The sequence below is a fragment of the Oncorhynchus masou genome, chromosome 32 (genome assembly GCF_036934945.1).
Source record: "Oncorhynchus masou masou isolate Uvic2021 chromosome 32, UVic_Omas_1.1, whole genome shotgun sequence".
Classification (NCBI taxonomy): Eukaryota; Metazoa; Chordata; class Actinopteri; order Salmoniformes; family Salmonidae; genus Oncorhynchus; species Oncorhynchus masou.
The window spans coordinates 10,105,999-10,131,638 of NC_088243.1; the positions used below are offsets into that span (position 1 = coordinate 10,105,999).

General features: G+C 44.3%; 1 protein-coding gene across 5 annotated transcripts in view; it reads right to left on the bottom strand.

Moving 5' to 3' along the window:
* Window positions 1–22,485, bottom strand: part of LOC135525533 (intersectin-2-like) — an 82,892-nt gene extending 60,407 nt beyond the window's left edge. For 4 of the 5 annotated variants that reach the window (XM_064953206.1, XM_064953204.1, XM_064953207.1 and 1 more), the window contains exons 1-3: window positions 22,277–22,485; window positions 5,073–5,273; window positions 2,127–2,195 (exon numbers count right to left, since the gene is read on the bottom strand). In XM_064953206.1, the coding sequence (XP_064809278.1) occupies window positions 2,127–2,133 (7 nt within the window). In that variant the 5' untranslated portion in view covers window positions 2,134–2,195; window positions 5,073–5,273; window positions 22,277–22,485. The remainder of the gene's footprint in view (window positions 1–2,126; window positions 2,196–5,072; window positions 5,274–22,276) is intronic. The other variant, XM_064953205.1, reaches the window with a different exon arrangement.
* Between the last annotated feature and the right edge of the window lie 3,155 nt (window positions 22,486–25,640).

A 25,640-nucleotide genomic window follows, 5' to 3' on the forward strand; every position in this document is an offset into this window, starting at 1 on the left:
GGGCTTACTGAAAGTGGACACGGGGCTTACTGAAAGTGGACACGGGGCTTACTGAAAGTGGACACGGGGCTTACTGAAAGTGGACACGGGGCTTACTGAAAGTGGACACGGGGCTTACTGAAAGTGGACACGGGGCTTACTGAAAGTGGACACGGGGCTTACTGAAAGTGGACACGGGGCTTACTGAAAGTGGACACGGGGCTTACTGAAAGTGGACACGGGGCTTACATTACAGTACAGGACAATATTACTTGAATCCATTGATCCAGTAGGTAGGAGTATGTTTGTGCTGGGACTGATCTGTCTTCTCAGTAGGGTTTCGCCCTGTTAATCCAGGCTAATTTCACATTGTTCAGACTGAACAGGGAGAACCACATAACAGAGGTACGTAGAGTTAGATAACACGAGAATAGCATCAGGGAGGGACGTAGAGTTAGATACAACAGAACAGTATCAGGGAGGGACGTAGAGTTAGATACAACAGAACAGTATCAGGGAGGGACATAGAGTTAGATACAACAGAACAGTATCAGGGAGGGACGTAGAGTTAGATACAACAGAACAGTATCAGGGAGGGACGTAGAGTTAGATACAGCAGTAGAACAGACTCTGGTATCAAATCAAAAAAAAATTGTCACATACACATGGTTAGCAGATGTTAATGCGAGTGTAGCGAAATGCTTGTGCTTCTAGTTCCGACAATGCAGGTACAGTGGATACAGCAGTAGAACAGACTCTGGTACAGTAGATACAGCAGTAGAACAGACTCAGGTACAGTAGATACAGCAGTAGAACTGACTCTGGTACAGTAGATACAGCAGTAGAACTGACTCTGGTACAGTAGATACAGCAGTAGAACTGACTCTGGTACAGTAGATACAGCAGTAGAACAGACTCTGGTACAGTAGATACAGCAGTAGAACAGACTCTGGTACAGTAGATACAGCAGTAGAACAGACTCTGGTACAGTAGATACAGCAGTAGAACTGACTCTGGTACAGTAGATACAGCAGTAGAACAGACTCTGGTACAGTAGATACAGCAGTAGAACAGACTCTGGTACAGTAGATACAGCAGTAGAACTGACTCTGGTACAGTAGATACAGCAGTAGAACTGACTCTGGTACAGTAGATACAGCAGTAGAACAGACTCTGGTACAGTAGATACAGCAGTAGAACAGACTCTGGTACAGTAGATACAGCAGTAGAACAGACTCTGGTACAGTAGATACAGCAGTAGAACAGACTCTGGTACAGTAGATACAGCAGTAGAACAGACTCTGGTACAGTAGATACAGCAGTAGAACAGACTCTGGTACAGTAGATACAGCAGTAGAACTGACTCTGGTACAGTAGATACAGCAGTAGAACAGACTCTGGTACAGTAGATACAGCAGTAGAACAGACTCTGGTACAGTAGATACAGCAGTAGAACAGACTCTGGTACAGTAGATACAGTAGTAGAACAGACTCTGGTACAGTAGATACAGCAGTAGAACAGACTCTGGTACAGTAGATACAGCAGTAGAACAGACTCTGGTACAGTAGATACAGCAGTAGAACTGACTCTGGTACAGTAGATACAGCAGTAGAACAGACTCTGGTACAGTAGATACAGCAGTAGAACAGACTCTGGTACAGTAGATACAGCAGTAGAACAGACTCTGGTACAGTAGATACAGCAGTAGAAATGACTCTGGTACAGTAGATACAGCAGTAGAAATGACTCTGGTACAGTAGATACAGCAGTAGAACTGACTCAGGTACAGTAGACAGTAGATACAGCAGTAGAACTGACTCTGGTACAGTAGATACAGCAGTAGAACTGACTCTGGTACAGTAGATACAGCAGTAGAAATGACTCTGGTACAGTAGATACAGCAGTAGAACTGACTCTGGTACAGTAGATACAGGAGCTGGATAGTGAGAGACAGAGTGGTGCTGCAGTGAACAGCACAGTGAACTATAACCTGCTCCTGCAGCGAGGACAGTCTGGAGGGGAGAGACTCATAATGATAATACAGCTGAATGTGCCATTGAGGGAGAGCGGGAAAATGATTGAACACACACACACAGACAAACACACACAGACACACACACACAGAGTAATGAAGCAGTGGTCTTACCATTCATGGCTGCAGGTGGCAGAGGGGGCGGCTCCCGTTCCTCTACTCAGCTGGCCGGCTCGCAGTCATCTGCAAAACACACACACCCACACTAGTGTCCAAGCGCACAAACACACTGAGCAAAACGTCCTCTCATTAATAATGAAGGGAGGGCAGAGCGCTGCTCACCCCAGAGAGAGAGGTTAAGAGAGAGAGAGGTAAAGAGAGAAAGATAGAAAGGTAAAGAGAGAAAGGTAAAGAGAGAAAGAGGTAAAGAGAGAGGTAAAGAGAGAAAGAGAGAGAGGTAAAGAGACAAAGGTAAAGAGTGAGGTAAAGAGAGAGAGAGGTTAAGAGAGAGAGAGGTAAAGAGAGAGGTAAAGAGAGAAAGGTAAAGAGAGAAAGAGGTAAAGAGAAAGGTAAAGAGAGAAAGGTAAAGAGAGAAAGGTAAAGAGAGAAAGAGGTAAAGAGAGAAAGGTAAAGAGAGAAAGAGGTAAAGAGAGAAAGGTAAAGAGAGAAAGGTAAAGAGAGAAAGGTAAAGAGAGAGGGAGAGAGGTAAAGAGAGAGAGAGAGGTAAAGAGAGAGAGAGAGAGGTAAAGAGAGAGAGAGAGATAAAGAGAGAGAGAGAGAGGTAAAGAGAGAGAGGTAAAGAGAGAGAGGTAAAAGAGAGAGGTAAAGAGAGAGAGGTAAAGAGAGAGAGGTAAAGAGAGAGTACACAGTGGCAGAATACCTGACCACTGTGACTGACTCAAACTTAAGGAAAGCTTTGACTATGTGCAGACTCAGTGAGCATAGCCTTGCTATTGAGAAAGGCCGCCGTAGGCAGACATGGCTCTCAAGAGAAGACAGGCTATGTGCACACTGCCCACAAAATGAGGTGGGAACTGAGCTGCACTTCCTAACCTCCTGCCCAATGTATGACCATATTAGAGAGACATATTTCCCTCAGATTACACAGATCCACAAAGAATTTGAAAACAAACCCAATTTTGATAAACTCCCATATCTACTGGGTGAAATTCCACAGTGTGCCATCACAGCAGCAAGATTTGTGACCTGTTGCCACAAGAAAAGGGCAACCAGTGAAGAACAAACACCAGTGAAGAACAAACACCATTGTAAACACAACCCATATTTAGACCCCAGGGCCACGTCCCAACTCTACAGCTACAGAGACCCCAGGGCCACGTCCCAACTCTACAGCTACAGAGACCCCAGGGCCACGTCCCAACTCTACAGCTACAGAGACCCCAGGGCCACGTCCCAACTCTACAGCTACAGAGACCCCAGGGCCACGTCCCAACTCTACAGCTACAGAGACCACAGGGCCACTTCCCAACTCTACTGCTACAGAGACTCCAGGGCCACGTCCCAACTCTACAGCTACAGAGACCCCAGGGCCACGTCCCAACTCTACAGCTACACAGAGACCCCAGGGCCACGTCCCAACTCTACAGCTACACAGAGACCCCAGGGCCACGTCCCAACTCTACAGCTACACAGAGACCCCAGGGCCACGTCCCAACTCTACAGCTACAGAGACCACAGGGCCACGTCCCAACTCTACAGCTACAGAGACCCCAGGGCCACGTCCCAACTCTACTGCTACAGAGACCCCAGGGCCACTTCCCAACTCTACAGCTACACAGAGACCCCAGGGCCACGTCCCAACTCTACAGCTACAGAAACCCCAGGGCCACGTCCCAACTCTACTGCTACAGAGACCCCAGGGCCACTTCCCAACTCTACAGCTACACAGAGACCCCAGGGCCACGTCCCAACTCTACAGCTACAGAGACCCCAGGGCCACGTCCCAACTCTACAGCTACAGAGACCCCAGGGCCACGTCCCAACTCTACAGCTACAGAAACCCCAGGGCCACTTCCCAACTCTACAGCTACAGAGACCCCAGGGCCACTTCCCAACTCTACAGCTACACAGAGACCACAGGGCCACGTCCCAACTCTACAGCTACAGAGACCCCAGGGCCACGTCCCAACTCTACAGCTACAGAGACCCCAGGGCCACGTCCCAACTCTACAGCTACAGAAACCCCAGGGCCACTTCCCAACTCTACAGCTACAGAGACCCCAGGGCCACTTCCCAACTCTACAGCTACAGAGACCACAGCGCCACTTCCTAACTCTACAACTCCGGAGTAGGCAGTCATTGTAAATAAGAATTAGTTTTTTTAACTGACTTGCCTAGTTAAATAAAAGGTTAAATAAAGGTTGAATAAAAATCCCCTTGTTCTCCCCAGCTACAGCAGGATAATGTAACCCGTAAAAGAACCGCTGCCAAACTCAAACACAACATTAACCGACATGAACAAGCCAGCAGCCATTGTAGTGGTTACAGTGGTCAGGAGAACGCATGGCAGACTGGTCTACTATACAGATCAATTACGATTAACAGGAAAAAACGTAGAAAACACTGTGTGTGTTCTACTAACATGGACATTATTTGAATTTACTGAGAAGAAAGCCAGCCAGCCAGCCAGCCAGTCAGCCAGCCAGCCAGCCAGCCAGCCAGCCTGCCTCCACAGGTGAAGGGCAAGTAGTGGTGTGTGTGAAGAAAGGTGTATGTAATAACAAGCATAGCACCTTTCCAACCCGTTAACAGCATGTCTCTGTGTGTGACTCTTAAGGGCAACAGGAGAAACCCTGTTAACCTGCTGACCAATGAGGAACTGAGCAGCTGCTCCTCTCTTTATCAATTCAAATTCAATTCAATTCAAGGGGCTTTATTGGCATGGGAAACATGCGTTAACATTGCCAAAACAAGTGAGGTAGATAATATACAAAAGTGAAATAAAAAATAAAAATTAACAGTAAACATTACACATACAGAAGTTTTTTTTAAATAAAGACATTACAAATGTCATTTATATATATACAGTGTTGTAACAATGTACAAATGGTTAAAGTACACAAGGGAAAATAAATAAGCATAAATATGGGTTGTATTTACAATGGTGTTCTGTAGCAGTAGAGTTGGGACGTAGCCCTGGGGTCTCTGCGTAGCTGTAGAATTGTGACGTGGCCCTGGGGTCTCTGCGTAGCTGTAGAGTTGGGACGTGGCCCTGGGGTCTCTGCGTAGCTGTAGAGTTGGGACGTGGCCCTGGGGTCTCTGCGTAGCTGTAGAGTTGGGACGTGGCCCTCTTCCTCAACACTGAGGAAGAGAAAAGTCGTGGGAAAGTGCAGAGAAAAGGACAGGGCACGTGAGTTAGGTCTAGAGGTCGACCGATTATGATTTTTCAATACCGATATCGATTATCGGTGGACCAAAATAAGCCGATACCGATTAATAGGCCGATTTTTATATATATATATATATATATATATATATATATATATATATATATATATATATATATATCTGTAATTATGACAAGTACAACAATACTGAATGAACAATGAACATTTATTTTAATATAATACATCAATAAAGGCAATTTAGTCTCACATAAATAATGAAACATGTTCAATTTGGTTTAAATAATGCAAAAACAAAGTGTTGGAGAAGAAAGTAAAAGTGCAATATGTGCTATGTAAGAAAGCTAACGTTTAAGTTCCTTGCTCAGAACATGAGAACATATGAAAGCTGTTGGTTCCTTTTCACATGAGTCTTCAATATTCCCAGGTAAGTAGTTTTAGGTTGTAGTTATTATAGGACTATTTCTCTCAACACAATTTGTATTTCAAATACCTTTGACTATTGGACGTTCTAATAGGTACTTTAGTATTGCCAGCCGAATCTCGGGAGTTGATAGGCTTGAAGTCATAAACAGCGCTTCAAGCATTGCAAAGAGCTGCTGGCAAACGCAGTAAAATGCTGTTTGAATGAATGCTTACGAGCCTGCTGCTGCCAACCACCGCTCAGTCAGACTGCTCTATCAAATCATAGACTTAATTCTAATATAATAACACACAGAAATACGAGCCTTAGGTCATTAAGGCCTTAGGTTTATTTATTTAGTGAAATTCGGAACCGTTCCGTATTTTATCTAACGGGTGGCATCCATAAGTCTAAATATTGCTGTTACATTGCACAACCTTCAATGTTGTCATAACTACGTAAAATTCTGGCAAATTAGTTCGCAACGAGCAAGGCGGCCCAAACTGTTGCATACACCCTGACTCTGCGTACAAGAGAAGTTACACACTTTCACGAGTTAATATTGCCTGCTAACATTAATTCATTTGAACTAAATATGCAGGTTTAAAAAGTATATACTTCTGTGTATTGATTTTAAGAAAGGCATTGATGTTTATGGTTAGGTACATTCGTGCAACGATTGTGCTTTTTTGTTAAATCATCCCCCGTTTGGCGAAGTTGGTGATCTTCGTTAAGAAGAAATGGTCTTCACATTGTTCACAACGAGCCAGGCAGACCATACTGCTGCATATACCCTGACTCTGTTGCACAGAACTCAAGGGAAGTGACACAATTTCCCTAGTTAAAATAAATTCATGTCAGCAGGCAATATTAACTAAATATGCAGGTTTAAAAAATATAAACTTGTGTATTGATTTAAAGAAAGAAGTTGATGTTTATGGGTAGGTAGACATTGGTGCAACGACAGTGCTTTTTTCGTGAAAGCGCTTGTTAAATCATCTGTTTGGCGAAGTAGGCTGTGATCCAATGCTAAATTAACAGGCACTGCATCGATTATACGCAACGCAGAACAAGCTAAATAAACTAGTATTATCATCAACCATGTGTGGTTAACTAGTGATTATGTTAATATTGATTGTTTTTTACAAGATAAGTTTAATGCTAGCTAGCACCTTACCTTGGCTCCTTGCTACACTCACATAACAGGTAGTCAGCCTGCCACACAGTCTCCTCGTGGAGTGCAATGTAATCGGCCATGATCGGTGCCCAAAAATGCAGATTACCAATTGTTATGAAAACTTGAAAATCGGCCCTAATGAAATCGGCCATTCCGATTAATCGGTCGACCTCTAGTTAGGTCATACAAGGAAAACAAAGGAGAATTCCAATGACGCTTCTCTTCCTCTTCCAGTTCAGTTACCCACAGACACCAGCATTTCCTGTCCGGCTACTCGGAAGCAGTCAGCTGACAGGAAGTCAGCACAGCTATCCAACTATCTACTTACAGGGCCAGATTTGAAAAAGGTCATTTACAGCGGGCCAGACATTTTTTACATGGGATTCCTTTTCCTTATATCACACAAAACAAAACATCTGAACTCCTCAACAAGCATTTTCGCTAGATATTTGTTGGCTTTCTTGTGGAGGCAACCAGCTCTCCCTTAAGCTCACGAAGGCTTCTCTCTTGACAGCATTATTATCCTTGCTTAGCAAACCCAACTTCCTTACGTAAAAGTAGATCTTGATGCTATGATGGCCATAACTGAATCCATGGTGTTTATTAACTCATTCATACCCCCAGACTTATTCCACATTTAGTTACATCCTGTATTCAAAAATGTACACACAATAACAAAAAGTGAAAACATGTTTTTAGACATTTTTGCAAATGTATTAAAAAACAAAATACTTAAATATCTAATGTTCATAAGAATTCATGCCACTGAGTCAACACATGTTAGAATAACCTTTGGCAGTGATTAGAGCTGTGAGTCTTTCTGGTTAAGTCTAAGAGTTTTGCACACCTGGATTGTACAATATTTGCACATCATTATTTAAAAAGTTCTTTGAGCTCTGTCAAGTTGGTGGTTGATCATTGCTAGACAGCCATTTTCAAGTCTTTCCATGGTCAAAACTGTAACTAGGCCACTCAGGAACATTCAATGTCATCTTGGTAAGATACTCCAGTGTATATTTGGCCTTGTGTTTCAGGTTATTGTCCAGCTGAAAGGTGATTTAATCTCCCAGTGTCTGGTGGAAAGCACACTGAACAAGGTGTTGCATGTGCCTAGCTCCATTCCGTTTATTTTTATCCTAAAAGACTCCCAAGTCCTTTCCAGTGACAAGCATACCCACAACATGATGCAGCCACCACAATGCTTGAAAATATGAGGAGTGGTAATCAGTAATGTGTTATGTTGGATTTGTTCCGAACTTAACACTTTCTTTTCAGCATTAAGTTCATTTGTTTGACACATTTTTTTGCAGTTTTACTTTAGTTTGCAACAACTAAAAAGATGCATGTTTTGGATTTTTTAAATATTCTGTACAGGTTTCCAAAGTGTAATTAATAACTTCACTATTCGCAATTCAAGATTCAATGTCTCCTTCTGGTTTTTTGACGCATTTACCAATAGGTGCCCTTCTGTGCAAGGCATTGGAAAACCTCCCTGTGGTTGAATCGGTGTTTGATATTCACTGCTCGACTGAGGGATCTTACAGATAATTGTATGTGTGGGGTACAGACGAGGTAGTCATTCAAAAAGCATGTTAAATGCTGTCATTGCACACAAAGTGAGTCCATAGAACTTATTATGTGACTTCTAGTTAAGGATGTAGGCTTACCATAACAAAGGGGTTGAATACTTAGGCACTGCATGTGGCAGGGACTCCAGAAAATCACAGACTATAAAGGCGAAAACCAGCCAAGTCGCCGGCACCAACGCCTTGCTCTCGGATAAAGCTAAACACCTTCACCCGCTTCTAGGAAAACACAGTGCCACCGACGTGGGCCACCACCGCCCACGAGGACCGTCTGCCCAAGAGGACTGTCTGCCCACCATTGTTCCTGTACCCAAGAAAGTGAAAGTACCTGCCCTAAATGTCTATCGCCACGTAGCACTCAGTCCTGTCATCATGAAGTGCTTTGAGAGACAAGTCAAGGATCATATCACCTCCATCTTACCTGACACCTTAGACCACGTGTCAAACTCATTCCATGGAGGACCGAATGTCTGCAGGTTTTTGCTCCACCCTTGTACTTGATAGAATTAAAGTCACTAATTAGTATGGAACTCCCCTCACCTGTTTTTTTTTAGGTAATTTAAAAAAAAACATGTAAAAAAAAAAATAAAACACACAGACACTTGGCCCACCATGGAATGAGTTCGCCACCCCTGCCCTAGACCCACAACAATTTACATCCCGCCCCAACAGATCCATGGATGTAGCAATCGCACTGCCTTTCCCATCTGGACAAGAAGAATACCTACGTAAGAATGCTGTTCATCGACTACAGCTCTGCCTTCAACACCATAGTGCCTTCCAATTTCATCACTAAGCTCGGGGGCCTTGGGTCTGAACCACGCCCTGTGCAACAGAGTCATGGACTTCCTGAAGGGCCGACTCCAGGTGTTGCAGGTAGGCAACAACACCTCCACCACACTGATCATCACCCCACAAGGGTGTGTGCTCAGCCCCCTTCTGCACTCCCTGTTCACCCATGACTACGTGGCCATGCGCATGTCCAACTCAATCATCAAGTTTGCAGGTAACAGAGGTAGGCCTGATTACCAACAATGACGAGACAGACTACAGGGTGGTGGTGAGGGCCCTGGTGGAGAGGTGCCAGGAAAATAACCTCTCCCTTAATGTCAACAAAATGAAGGAGCTGACCGAGGACTTCAGGAGACATCACGTCCCCGTCCACATGAGTGGAGAGGGTGAAAAGCTTAAAGTTCCTCAGCATGCATGTAGTGGACCCAGAAAAGCCAAGGGAAGTGATAGGTTGGAATGTAGTGGACCCAGAGAAGCCAAGGGAGGTGATAGGTTGGAATGTAGTGGACCCAGAGAAGCCAAGGGAGGTGATAGGTTGGAATGTAGTGGACCCAGAGAAGCCAAGGGAGGTGATAGGTTGGAATGTAGTGGACCCAGAGAAGCCAAGGGAGGTGATAGGTTGGAATGTAGTGGACCCAGAGAAGCCAAGGGAGGTGATAGGTTGGAATGTAGTGGACCCAGAGAAGCCAAGGGAGGTGATAGGTTGGAATGTAGTGGACCCAGAGAAGCCAAGGGAAGTGATAGGTTGGAATGTAGTGGACCCAGAGAAGCCAAGGGAGGTGATAGGTTGGAATGTAGTGGACCCAGAGAAGCCAAGGGAAGTGATAGGTTGGAATGTAGTGGACCCAGAGAAGCCAAGGGAAGTGATAGGTTGGAATGTAGTGGACCCAGAGAAGCCAAGGGAGGTGATAGGTTGGAATGTAGTGGACCCAGAGAAGCCAAGGGAGGTGATAGGTTGGAATGTAGTGGACCCAGAAAAGCCAAGGGAGGTGATAGGTTGGAATGAAGTGGACCCAGAGAAGCCAAGGGAGGTGATAGGTTGGAATGTAGTGGACCCAGAGAAGCCAAGGGAGGTGATAGGTTGGAATGAAGTGGACCCAGAGAAGCCAAGGGAGGTGATAGGTTGGAATGTAGTGGACCCAGAAAAGCAAGGGAGGTGATAGGTTGGAATGAAGTGGACCCAGAGAAGCCAAGGGAGGTGATAGGTTGGAATGTAGTGGACCCAGAGAAGCCAAGGGAAGTGATAGGTTGGAATGTAGTGGACCCAGAGAAGCCAAGGGAGGTGATAGGTTGGAATGTAGTGGACCCAGAAAAGCCAAGGGAAGTGATAGGTTGGAATGTAGTGGACCCAGAGAAGCCAAGGGAGGTGATAGGTTGGAATGTAGTGGACCCAGAGAAGCCAAGGGAGGTGATAGGTTGGAATGTAGTGGACCCAGAGAAGCCAAGGGAGGTGATAGGTTGGAATGTAGTGGACCCAGAGAAGCCAAGGGAAGTGATAGGTTGGAATGTAGTGGACCCAGAGAAGCCAAGGGAGGTGATAGGTTGGAATGTAGTGGACCCAGAGAAGCCAAGGGAGGTGATAGGTTGGAATGTAGTGGACCCAGAAAAGCCAAGGGAGGTGATAGGTTGGAATGAAGTGGACCCAGAGAAGCCAAGGGAGGTGATAGGTTGGAATGTAGTGGACCCAGAGAAGCCAAGGGAGGTGATAGGTTGGAATGAAGTGGACCCAGAGAAGCCAAGGGAGGTGATAGGTTGGAATGTAGTGGACCCAGAGAAGCCAAGGGAGGTGATAGGTTGGAATGTAGTGGACCCAGAAAAGCCAAGGGAGGTGATAGGTTGGAATGAAGTGGACCCAGAGAAGCCAAGGGAGGTGATAGGTTGGAATGTAGTGGACCCAGAGAAGCCAAGGGAGGTGATAGGTTGGAATGTAGTGGACCCAGAGAAGCCAAGGGAGGTGATAGGTTGGAATGTAGTGGACCCAGAGAAGCCAAGGGAGGTGATAGGTTGGAATGTAGTGGACCCAGAAAAGCCAAGGGAAGTGATAGGTTGGAATGTAGTGGACCCAGAAAAGCCAAGGGAGGTGATAGGTTGGAATGAAGTGGACCCATAGAAGCCAAGGGAGGTGATAGGTTGGAATGTAGTGGACCCAGAGAAGCCAAGGGAGGTGATAGGTTGGAATGTAGTGGACCCAGAGAAGCCAAGGGAGGTGATAGGTTGGAATGTAGTGGACCCAGAGAAGCCAAGGGAGGTGATAGGTTGGAATGTAGTGGACCCAGAGAAGCCAAGGGAGGTGATAGGTTGGAATGTAGTGGACCCAGAGAAGCCAAGGGAGGTGATATGTTGGAATGTAATGGACCCAGAGAAGCCAAGGGAGGTGATAGGTTGGAATGAAGTGGACCCACAATTGTACAAAAATAATACCTGAATTTATTACAGACAATGGGTTTCAGGATACAAGGCTTGTCTCAAACAGTCCCATAGCAGCAACATTCAGGACATGAAAACTTACAAAAAGATGACGAGACTAAAACTCAGCATCTCAAAAGGGTTCCTACTGCATCTAAGTCTGGGCCTAACTGGTAAACAGCATAACTAGGGGATTATCCCCTTTCCCAGCTCTAAACAGAGCCCAACTCCCTTACTGGGACTAAATATTGTCTACCAGAACAGCCTCCTCACTGGGACTAAATATTGTCAACCAGAACAGCCTCCTTACTGGGACTAAATATTGTCAACCAGAACAGCCTCCTTACTGGGACTAAATATTGTCAACCAGAACAGCCTCCTCACTGGGACTAAATATTGTCAACCAGAACAGCCTAAATCAACTGTCTGTGGAGCACATTGTAAAATGCTGTTCAAATCTCAGCTGAAAGAAAAGGAAAACATTTATCCCCTTTGATCCACAACCCCGCCCACACTTATTAACCAATGAGAAGCAGCATCTAATTAGAATAACTTTACTTTGTTAATTAGACCAGGTAACAACTGTGGAAAACATGATTCGTTAATTGCATTCATTAGTTTAAAAATCACCATATTTCGTCATGTACAATTTAGTTAAAAAGACAGAGCTACATCAAATAGAACATGATTCATGTACAACTTAGTTTAAAAGACAGAGCTACAACAAATAGAAGATGATAAGAACTACTACTGAGGGAGACTGAACGCAAGGCTGAACTACATGCTAATTATCTAACACACCACACCTGGTTTAAACCTGAACAACCAACTCGGTAGCAAACAACAAAGGTCAGGAACACCTAAACTGGTAGATAGCCATGCATGGACCTTTACACTTTATCCAAACCACACATGTGGGGTGGCAGGGTAGCCTAGTGGTTAGAGCGTTGGACTAGTAACCGGAAGGTTGCAAGTTCAAACCCCCGAGCTGACAAGGTACAAATCTGTTGTTCTGCCCCTGAACAGGCAGTTAACCCACTGTTCCTAGGCCGTCATTGAAAATAAGATTTTGTTCTTAACTGACTTGCCTAGTTAAATAAAATAAATAAATAAATGTATATACATTGAATAATTTAAAGATAATATTAACTTCCATTGTTAAAATGGTAATGAGGCCAGACGCACATCACTGACAACCTGAAAATGGTCCACACACAGACAGTGTGGTGAAGAAGGTGCATCATTGTGCCTCTTCAACACAAGGAGGCTGAAGAAGTTTGGCTTGGCCCCTAAGACCCTCAGGAACTACTACAGATGCACCATTGAGAGCATCCTGTCGACCTGAATCACCGTCCGGGCTCTACAGAGGGTGGTGAGTCACCGGGGAAACACTGCCTGCCCACCTGGTGTCAAAAGGAAGGGCAAGAAGATCATCAAGGACACGAGGTCACCCGAGCCACGACCTGTTCACCCCACTACCATCTAGAAGGTGGAGACAGTACAGGTGCATCAAAGCCTGGGACCGAGAGACTGAAGCACAGCTTCTATCTCCAGGCCATCAGACTGTTAAACAGTTATCATCAGCCGGCCTCCGCCCAGTACCCTGCCCTGAATTAGTCACTGTTACTAGCCGGCTACCACCTGGCACTCTACCCCGCACCTTACAGACTGCTGCCCAATGTACATAGAGTCATTGAACACTGGTCACTTTAATAATGTTTACCTACTGTTTTACCCACTTCATATGTAAATACTGTATTCTAGTCAAGGCTATATAACTACTGCTGTACACACCTTTTCTATTCATACACTGTCCATACACACCATCATATACATTTACAGTGTATTTACACTGAACAAAAATATAAATGCAACATGTAAAGTGTTGGTCCCATGTTTCATGAGCTGAAATAAAAGATCCCAGAAATGTTCCATATTCACACAAAAAATGTTTATTTCTCTCAAATTTTGTGCACACATTTTTTATATCCCTGTTCGTGAGCATTTCTCATTTGCCAAAATAATCCATCCACCTGACAGGTGTGGCATATGAAGAAGCTGATGAAAACAGCATGATCATTACACAGGTGCACCTTGTTCTGGGGACAATAAAAGGCCACTCTAAAATGTGCAGATGTCACACAACACAGTGCCACAGATGTCTCAAGTTTTGAGGGAGTGAGAAATTGGCATGTTGACTGCAGGAATGTCCACCAGAGCGGTTGCCAGCAAATGTAATGTTAATTTCTCTACCATAAGCCGCCTCAAATGTTGTTTTAGAGAATTTGTATTATGTCCTACCGGTCTCACAACCGAAGACCACGTGTATGGCGTGTGGGTGAAAGGTTTGCTGATGTCAACGTTGTGAACAGAGTGCCCCATGGTGGCAGTGGGGTTATGGTATGGGCAGGCATAAGCTACGGACAACCAACACAATTGCATTTTATCGATGCCAATTTGAACGCACAAAAATACCTGATCCACGCCCCTACATTTTAAGGTGTCTGTGACCAATAGATGCATATCTGTATTTCCAGTCATGTGAAATCCATAGATTAGGGCCTAATGAATATATTTAATTTGACTGAATTCCTTAAATGAACAGTAACTCAGTAAAATCGATTACATTTTGCATGTTGCGTTTATATTTTTGTTCAGTATTTATTCTGGACTCTGACACTGCATGTCCTAATATTTCTATAATTCCTTAAAATTTTGGTGAAAAAAAATTGTTCAGAATTGACCAAAGGGACATTTCTAAATTGATCAAATGGGACAGATATGGCCCGTGGGCCACCAGTTGAATAGCCCTGCCCTACAGGATGCTGGAGGTTGAGGCTTTAGAATTGATCTATCCTGTCCCAAATAAACCCTTGGCGCCTGACCATAGAACCTTACAGATGGGAAGGCTTGGACAGGTGTACTAGAGGTAAACTAATGTGGTAAATGGCAGAGGAGGAAGAGACAGAGAGAGGGGTGGAGGGAAGGACGGGTGGGTCACCCTCCCTCTCAGACCCGATCAGTCTTTCTGTCCTTCTCCCTAGGATTTAAGGGGCAGAGGCTAGGGGCTGTTTCTGTACAAACCTATCTGTATCGGTGAGAAAGGTGTCCATGTAGGTGCTTGTCTGGAAAAGAGAAAGGCCTAATCCAGGATGCAAAAGAGTCTAGGAAAACATCACTAACAGCCAGGGATCCCCTAGGTCTTTGTGGAGCCTGCTGACACATAACACTGAGCAGCACAACAGGAGAGAATGGGGTCTGACAGGACAGAGAACACAGGCAACTCCATGTTTACAATCCATTTAGAGGAGCGGAGGAGAGGAGACAAGGGCTGGGAATTGCCAGGGACCTCACGATACTATCAGGATACTTAGGTGCCGGTACAATATGTATTGCGATTCTCACGACTCTATATGTATTGCGAATCCATACTGCGATTTAGGTTTTGGTGCAGGGAATGCCACCTAGCGTGCGCTAACGCCACCTAGCGCTAGCTGACGCCACCTAGCGCTAGCTGACGCCATCTAGCGCTAGCTAAGGCCATCTAGCGCTAGCTAAGGCCATCTAGCGCTAGCTGACGCCACCTAGCGCTAGCTGACGCCACCTAGCGCTAGCTAACGCCATCTAGCACTAGCTGACGCCACCTAGCGCTAGCTGACGCCACCTAGCGCTAGCTAACGCCATCTAGCACTAGCTAAGGCCATCTAGCGCTCAAAAAATAAGTATATGGATTCTGCACTGACCACATCTTGTGTTGAAAAGGAGAGAATACCGCTACAGAGAGAACAGAGTGACAACTCTGGGCCTGTAGAGATGACATCATCAGAAAACCAGTTAACCCTGTCATCATTCTCTGTGAGAGTTCTACTCTACCAACAGGGAATAACACAACACATATCAGGGCTGAGATACAGAGACCGAACAGAAAGGAGCGAGGGTAGGAACAACACAATCACTGTACATACCTCTCACTGATCTATTGAGGCAATTCCGTTCGGGGCGATGAGCGCTGACTCAACACACACCTGAGTCATCCTATCACAGCTCAGGAATGCAGACTGACAGAGTTAAGAGAGAAATATAGAAAAAGGAGAAAAAAAGCTGAGAGCATGTAGGGTGGATCGAGGGATAGGCCTAGCCGGGACGTGGCCTAAAGCCCATCTCACCATGGTGACATCAGGACTTTAAATGGTGAACTATAGAGCTATTTGAATCACTGCAACATGAACACAGATTAATGATGTTTACCTTTCTTTATTTCGGGGCATGCCTCTCCCTCCATTGTTTCACCCTGAAGCATTTGGGTGAGTTCCATCTAGAAACTCCCTCTACACAGGCCCGTACAGATGATCATTGGTCCTACATACAGATTAGCTGACAACGTCAGGAAAACGATGCAGGAATTTCAATGGGGCAGAAGTCTGTTTGCTTGTTGTGATTCTGGACGGCCAGATAGTTAGCAATATTGACAAGAAACTGTGGGGAATCGTAAGTGGCTCATTTGAGCTAGTTTCATCTGGTTCTTGATACCTTGTCTTGAGGTGTTCTGACTGTTACCATGTCTATGCTAATATGGCTCCAATTCACTAGCTAGCTAACCAACCACTGTATCAATGTATTTGAGAATCAACATGTGCTCATTGTGCAAATGTATTTATGTTTCAATAAACACTGGAGAGGATATATAGTTTACATGACGTCAACAGTCTCTGTGTCTCTCTCGGTCTCTGGTAGTGATGCACCGATATGCTGTAATAGAAATAAGGCCATGCTAATTAAACAAAAATAAATCATCCTCCCTGATCTTAAAAACAGCACTGCAACCCATCTATAGCATATTGATGTGGTCCTTGACATACTGAAGACATTCTCCAGACATTGTAAATATCTGTATATCTGCCTGGACCTACCAAGGATGAAGTTCTCCACAGCCAATCACAGACAAGATGGAGATCAGTGCACAGTTTCCCAAAAGCAACTTAAGGCTAAATGAATCATTTAGCGCAATGGTTCTAACGATGAATTTAACCTGATCTAGAGAATATTAGGTCACCTGATCTCATCTAGGCTGGATTGGCTATCTGGATGAAGGCTTAATCTGGATTAACGGGTGTGGAACTACTTAAAATCTCTCCCTGATCACAGTCAAGACCAGAGCTGGAGAACAGCTAGCTACTGTTGGTATAGTTTGGGTTATGGGCAATTCCATGTTAATGGAATTGCGTTGAGACTCAAGATTTCTCACTTAAAATGTATTCCAAACATAAACCATTGATTTCAACGTTTAACGAACCATACAACTCTATGCACAAAGACTATTTTTAACAAATTTACACAGAACATTTTACAAAACCATGTTGACTGGAAGAACTGTGCAAATGCAAAGTTTGGTACGAGAATTTCGCTAAAATCTCTTCGTTTTTTTTGCCTTCCAAAAAGTCTAGAATATCTGCTCCAAATGAAGATTCATCGATGTCTTCAGAAAGAATGGGGTGTCAGCTACGACATGACACAATGACTTTGAAAAACAATCTATTTTGGTTATTGAACCAAGTTTACATTAAGTGTTGTAGATTTCCACCCGGTAACAGAATTTCATCATGGGATCTGTACTACATAGAAATACATAACGCTGGATATGAATGTCATTCTCTTCATAGTGATGTATCCTAAATAGGTCAACAAAAAGGTACAAATATACAATATCCTCCGTTGCATATTTGGGTATTAAACAACACACTGGCTATTATTTTAATGAGTTCTGCCCCAAAAACAAGAACAAATTTGGTTGGTCCACATAGGACCAAATCCGAACCAATCATAGACGTCTGTTTCACAAGTTTCAACATCAAATTACAGAACAGTAGAGAGGAGTAGAGTTCAGTACAGTACAGAACAGTACAGTAGAGAGGAGTAGAGTTCAGTAAAGTACAGAACAGAACAGTAGAGAGGAGTAGAGTTCAGTAGAGTACAGAACAGTAGAGAGGAGAAGAGTTCAGTAAAGTACAGAACAGAACAGTAGAGAGGAGTAGAGTTCAGTCGAGTACAGAACAGAACAGTAGAGAGGAGTAGAGTTCAGTAGAGTACAGAACAGTAGCGAGGAGTAGAGTTCAGTAGAGTATAGAAAAGAACAGTAGAGAGGAGTAGAGTTCAGTAGAGTACAGAACAGTAGAGAGGAGTAGAGTTCAGTAAAGTACAGAACAGAACAGTAGAGAGGAGTAGAGTTCAGTAGAGTACAGAACAGAACAGGAGAGAGGAGTAGAGTTCAGTACAGAACAGTAGAGAGGGGTAGAGTTCAGTACAGTACAGAACAGAACAGTAGAGAGGAGTAGAGTTCAGTACAGTAGAGAGGAGTAGAGTTCAGTAAAGTACAGTAGAGAGGAGTAGAGTTCAGTACAGTACAGAACAGAACTGTAGAGAGGAGTAGAGTTCAGTACAGTAGAGAGGAGAAGAGTTCAGTACAGTACAGTAGAGAGGAGTAGAGTTCAGTACAGTACGGTAGAGAGGAGTAGAGTTCAGTAAAGTACAGTAGAGAGGAGTAGAGTTCAAGTAAAGTACAGAACATTAGAGAGGAGTAGAGTCCAGTAAAGTAAAGTACAGAACAGTAGAGAGGAGTAGAGTTCAGTAGAGTTCAGTACAGTACAGTAGAGGAGTAGAGTTCAGTAAAGTACAGTAGAGAGGAGTAGAGTTCAGTGCCGTATTTAATTTCAGTAATACCAATTACCTCACTTGAAGACGTTCCTTTAAACAAAAGTAGACTCGGTCATAAGTCTTTATATGGGCCAATAAAACTCAGAATAAAAAGTTTTATGTCTCCCATAGTCTGAGGGTGGTTTCAACCTTCCAGACTTGGAAGTGTATCAACTCACTATTCCAGGGCTTCTACTTGTGACATATAGTTCAATGCACTAAAGACAAAACAATGGGAACATATTGAAGATGAGCTCTTCCCCAGAACAAATTCATAATTAACATCACTATTAAAAAGCATGGAAGAATATTAAACGTATTCTACAACAACCAATATTACTCCCTAAAAACACAACCTTCTGGAACAATCCATGGATAGCTTTTAGGAATTCACAGACACATTGATCCGTGTGGAAAACTAAAAGGAAGAGAAACCGTAAACAACTTGGTAACAGGTCATTAAAAAGTCATTTTGGACCAATTTAGATATTTTCAATATCACAGCTCTGTTTAACCCTGTCCCCTAACACAGCTCTGTTTATACCGGTCCCCATCACAGCTCTGTTTATCCCTGTCCCTGTCCCCATCACAGCTCTGTTTATCCCTGTCCCCATCACAGCTCTGTTTATCCCTGTCCCCATCACAGCTCTGTTTATCCCTGTCTCCATCACAGCTCTGTTTATCCCTGTCCCTGTCCCCATCACAGCTCTGTTTATCCATGTCCCCATCACAGCTCTGTTTATCCCTGTCTCCATCACAGCTCTGTTTATCCCTGTCCCTGTCCCCATCACATCTCTGTTTATCCATGTCCCCATCAAAGCTCTGTTTATCCCTGTCCCCATCACAGCTCTGTTTATCCCTGTCCCCTAACACAGCTCTGTTTATCCCTGTCCCCTAACACAGCTCTGTTTATCCCTGTCCCCTAACACTGCTCTGTTTATCCCTGTCCCCATCACAGCTCTGTTTATCACTGTCCCCATCACAGCTCTGTTTATCACTGTCCCCATCAAAGCTCTGTTTATCCCTGTCCCCTAACACAGCTCTGTTTATCCCTGTCCCCTAACACAGCTCTGTTTATCCCTGTCTCCATCACAGCTCTGTTTATCCCTGTCTCCATCACAGCTCTGTTTATCCCTGTCCCTGTCCCCATCACAGCTCTGTTTATCCATGTCCCCATCACAGCTCTGTTTATCCCTGTCTCCATCACAGCTCTGTTTATCCCTGTCCCTGTCCCCATCACAGCTCTGTTTATCCATGTCCCCATCAAAGCTCTGTTTATCCCTGTCCCCATCACAGCTCTGTTTATCCCTGTCCCCTAACACAGCTCTGTTTATCCCTGTCCCCTAACACAGCTCTGTTTATCCCTGTCCCCTAACACTGCTCTGTTTATCCCTGTCCCCATCACAGCTCTGTTTATCACTGTCCCCATCACAGCTCTGTTTATCACTGTCCCCATCAAAGCTCTGTTTATCCCTGTCCCCTAACACAGCTCTGTTTATCCCTGTCTCCATCACAGCTCTGTTTATCCATGTCCCCATCAAAGCTCTGTTTATCCCTGTCTCCATCACAGCTCTGTTTATCCATGTCCCCATCACAGCTCTGTTTATCCCTGTCCCCATCACAGCTCTGTTTATCCATGTCCCCATCACAGCTCTGTTTATCCCTGTCCCCATCACAGCTCTGTTTATCCCTGTCCCCATCACAGCTCTGTTTATCCCTGTCCCCATCAAAGCTCTGTTTATCCCTGTCTCCATCACAGCTCTGTTTATCCCTGTCCCTGTCCCCATCACAGCTCTGTTTATCCATGTCCCCATCACAGCTCTGTTTATCCCTGTCTCCATCACAGCTCTGTTTATCCCTGTCCCTGTCCCCATCACAGCTCTGTTTATCCATGTCCCCATCAAAGCTCTGTTTATCCCTGTCCCCATCACAGCTCTGTTTATCCCTGTCCCCTAACACAGCTCTGTTTATCCCTGTCCCCTAACACAGCTCTGTTTATCCCTGTCCCCTAACACTGCTCTGTTTATCCCTGTCCCCATCACAGCTCTGTTTATCACTGTCCCCATCACAGCTCTGTTTATCACTGTCCCCATCAAAGCTCTGTTTATCCCTGTCCCCTAACACAGCTCTGTTTATCCCTGTCTCCATCACAGCTCTGTTTATCCATGTCCCCATCAAAGCTCTGTTTATCCCTGTCTCCATCACAGCTCTGTTTATCCATGTCCCCATCACAGCTCTGTTTATCCCTGTCCCCATCACAGCTCTGTTTATCCATGTCCCCATCACAGCTCTGTTTATCCCTGTCCCCATCACAGCTCTGTTTATCCCTGTCCCCATCACAGCTCTGTTTATCCCTGTCCCCATCAAAGCTCTGTTTATCCCTGTCCCCATCACAGCTCTGTTTATCCCTGTCCCCTAACACAGCTCTGTTTATCCCTGTCCCCTAACACAGCTCTGTTTATCCCTGTCCCCTAACACTGCTCTGTTTATCCCTGTCCCCATCACAGCTCTGTTTATCACTGTCCCCATCACAGCTCTGTTTATCACTGTCCCCATCAAAGCTCTGTTTATCCCTGTCCCCTAACACAGCTCTGTTTATCCCTGTCTCCATCACAGCTCTGTTTATCCATGTCCCCATCAAAGCTCTGTTTATCCCTGTCTCCATCACAGCTCTGTTTATCCATGTCCCCATCACAGCTCTGTTTATCCCTGTCCCCATCACAGCTCTGTTTATCCATGTCTCCATCACAGCTCTGTTTATCCATGTCCCCATCACAGCTCTGTTTATCCCTGTCCCCATCACAGCTCTGTTTATCCATGTCCACATCACAGCTCTGTTTATCCATGTCCACATCACAGCTCTGTTTATCCCTGTCCCCTAACACAGCTCTGTTTAACCATGTCCCCTAACACAGCTCTGTTTATCCCTGTCCCTGTCCCCTAACACAGCTCTGTTTATCCCTGTCCCCTAACACAGCTCTGTTTATCCCTGTCCCCCATCACAGCTCTGTTTATCCCTGTCCCTGTCCCCTAACACAGCTCTGTTTATCCCTGTCCCCCATCACAGCTCTGTTTATCCCTGTCCCCATCACAGCTCTGTTTATCCCTGTCCCCATCACAGCTCTGTTTATCCCTGTCCCCTAACACAGCTCTGTTTATCCCTGTCCCCCATCACAGCTCTGTTTATCCCTGTCCCCTAACACAGCTCTGTTTATCCCTGTCCCCTAACACAGCTCTGTTTATCCCTGTCCCCTAACACAGCTCTGTTTATCCCTGTCCCCTACTACAGCTCTGTTTGTCCCTGTCCCCATCACAGCTCTGTTTATCCCTGTCCCCATCACAGCTCTGTTTATCCCTGTCCCCTAACACAGCTCTGTTTATCCCTGTCCCCTAACACAGCTCTGTTTATCCCTGTCCCCTACTACAGCTCTGTTTGTCCCTGTCCCCATCACAGCTCTGTTTATCCCTGTCCCCATCACAGCTCTGTTTATCCCTGTCCCCATCACAGCTCTGTTTATCCCTGTCCCTGTCCCCTAACACAGCTATGTTTATCCCTGTCCCCATCACAGCTCTGTTTATCCCTGTCCCCTAACACAGCTCTGTTTATCCTTGCCATTTTAGCTATCTTTTAGTTCGAACAACTTCAAACAAGTTCCTGTGAGGAAGGCACACTTATCAGTGTTGATTTTTTTAAAACAATCCCATGTTTCAAGTGCATCCAAATAAATACCTAGTTAGGGATAATACAACTATTACGTAGCTAAGTACATTCAATCAATATTTTATTTAAGTAAGGGCAACAGCTCAATGTAAGGAAGGACAGTAAGCTCAATGTTTTCGCAAGCAATATCTTCCCAACAAAAATAACATGGGCTCGCTGGGAAAGGCGGTTTGGGATCGCTTACCTCATCAACTTTATCTTCTTTTCTGTCCGCAGTAAAAAAATCTAAATACTCCCGACAAGGTCTCCCTGGCGTTATGCAGCCTTTTAGTAATGGCAGAATGGTGTAATTCCGTGAGTAATGTGTAGTTTAATAAACCGGACAGGTAGGTGACAGCTTGATCACATAGACAACATGGATGACGGGCGGGTCGCCGGTGCGCGGGCACGGCGAAGTTTGACTGGGAGGAGGGGAGCGCGCATGGAGTTATCCAGCTGATTAGACAATCTTCTTCTTCGGTATTGTAGCGTTCGCACATTTGTTTGTGCATGCAACCACCTACTGTGCGGGAGTGAGTGGTCGATCACGTTACATTTGTTAATACAAACATTTAAAGGAATCACAATTTAAAATTGTAGAAACAATTATACCTTGTTACTCTTCTGCTGTAAAACCGTGTACACTCAAGTACTTTTTTAATTGAACCTTTATTTAACTAGGCAAGTCAGTTAAGATCAAATACTTATTTACAATGACTGCCTACCCCAGCCCAACCCGGACGAAGCTAGGCCAATTGTGCGCTGCCCTATGGGACTCCCAATCACAGCCAGATGTGATGTTGCCTGGATTTGAACCAGCTACTTCTTTGCAGCTGTCAACACAACATCTATTCTTTGCATTCCATTTATACGGTACAGGTGATAACCATGGGAATTAATGCTATGAAACCAAAATTACTGGAGCACAAATGTGTATCTCTATGTATTGGCCTAGGACTACTACTCACCCCAGCATATGGCATCTTCTGTTAAACTCTGACAACCTCAAACTGTCTCTATTGCACAGGGAACTTCTGATCCCCCCGATACGACACATTTGTTTGTACCATGCCCTCCTGCACAATTCTCACATCTCGGAATCTCCATCCTATACACTGCTGCATCATGACCATAAGCTTGGCATCTAAAACACCTGAGTGGGTTCGGCACAAAAGCTCTCAAGGGATAACTGACATATACTAACATGACATTGCCAGTTAAAGACTCCGCTTCAAAACTCAAAAGGCCAGACCGTGTCTTCTCAGTTTCAACACACTCGCCACCAGGCCTGTGTCGCGCCAAACAACGGGCGTCACAGACCCAGGGAATCCTCTATTTCAGTTGCTCCACCTCAACATTTAACGCCACCCCAAAAAAATCACTCCTTTTAAAAGGTGCCCTGCTCCGGAGAGTAAAGCAAGTCACAGGTCTTGTCCCAAGATGTGATGCGAAGCACCTGCTCCCTCTGGGTGGAAGAAACATGGAAAATGATCACAAGTCCAAATCGAGCAACCTTCACTGATTTAACAGTAAACTATTTATATTCCACCGAGCCTGAGACTAAATGTGGGTCAGTCAAAAGGCAGGGATTCACCTTCTCCAAGAATGTCACTCTCACTGGGCCAGAATCATTCTTTGCATGACCATCGGGTTGAGGCTCAGACTCTGAGGTCTCCACCACACCTGCCACCACAGTTATTATTTAACCTCACTCTCGTCAGGTTCAATTGTTTTTTGTTGTTGTTGTTGTTTTTTAACCAGGCAAGTCAGTTAAGAACAAATTCTTATTTGTTTACAGACAAAATGAGAGAAAAAAATCCAGATAATCACATTGTAGGAATTTATTTGCAAATTATGGTGGAAAATAAGTATTTGTGTGTACAATGTGATTTTCTGGATTATTTTTTCTCATTTTGTCTGTCATAGTTGAAGTGTACCTATGATGAAAATTACAGGCCTCTCTCATCTTTTTAAGTGGGAGAACTTGCATAATTGGTGGCTGACTAAATACTTTTTTGCCCCACTGTATCTGATACTGTCTGGTCCAAATGAGTAGGACATTGTTGCCACCCGTAGCATTGAATGCAAGGGAAGCCAGCGAGAATTTGGACTCCCTTGATGTTCAAAATATAACAAATATTAGCCAATCAGCGTTGAGCTAAACTGAGCGAGCTCAACTGTGAATGGTCCTGCCGGGAAAAAAAAAAAAAGTGTCAAGGGAAGCCAGCTTTGATTTGTTGTCTCTCCTGTCAAATCACTTTGAGAGCATACATCATTAACAGAAACAACTTGAATTGTTGCATCTCGTTGTGTTATTGTCCTCCGGTGGCTAGCTAGTTTGCTAAAATTGTCCCTTTCCTAAATCAGCAATGGATGGAGTTAGGAATTTGGACTTGTGGTTGTACTTCATTTTCAGTACTGGCCAATTATTATAATGATGATTCTGATCCAACCATTAATTCATACATTGTTTTACCCCTGGTCTGAGAGGATGGAAGTTTAATATGTAGCCAGATATAGAAGGCTAATGTTAACTACCTAACATTGCCCATGAATGGAAGTTAGGCTAGCGAGCAAGCATTTTAGCCAGGTAGCCTAGAACTACAAAAAAATATAAGCGTGTACTGTATAATAGACCGTTTCCTCAACATGAAAGAGAGGATGGCATTGGCGTTTCTCTACAAGTAGGGTGGGTAAACATGTTTTTTTCTACTTGCACAAACGTGCACTCGCACACGAGCAAACATAAATCTGAACCATGGACAGCCACATATTTAGCTTATGTTGATTGGACTAAATCGTTTTTGGTATCTTTAAGTTATCACTGTATTAGACTAAGCAGAGGTGATTTGATTATGTTGAAATGGTGCTGGAATAGTGGAGGCAGCTCCTGTTTTCTTTGCAACTTGCAATATTTGTCTGTGGTTTTAAATCAATAGTTGTTTAGTGGTCCGAAAATATTGGAAACTATAATGTTGACCATGCTGTAGGTCACGTAACTGTCTGTTACATGCAATATTCACTGGACAGAAGTTGCTATCTGGTTTTGTGATAATCATTCAACCAAATGTATTTATAAAGCCCTTTTTACATCAGCTGATGTCAAAGTGCTGTACAGAAACCCAGCCTAAAACCCCAAACAGCAAGCAATGCAGGTGTAGAAGCACGGTGGCTAGGAAAAACTCCCTAGAAAGGCCAAAACCTAGGAAGAAACCTAGAGAGGAACCAGGCTATGAGGTGTGGCCACTCTTCTGACTGTGCTGGGTGGAGATAACAAAACATGGCCATGTAAGGCCAGATTGTTCTTTAAGATGTTCAAACGTTCATAGATTTTTATTTTATTTCACCTCTATTTAACCAGGTAGGCCAGTTGAAAACAAGTTCTCATTTACAACTGCGACCTGGTCAAGATAAAGCAAAGCAGTGCGACACAAACAACAACAAAGAGTTGCACATGGAATAAACAAACATACAGTCAATAACACAATAGAAAAGTCTATATGCAGTGTGTGAATGATGAAATAAGATTAGGGAGGTAAGGCCATAAATAGGCCATAGTGGCAAAATAA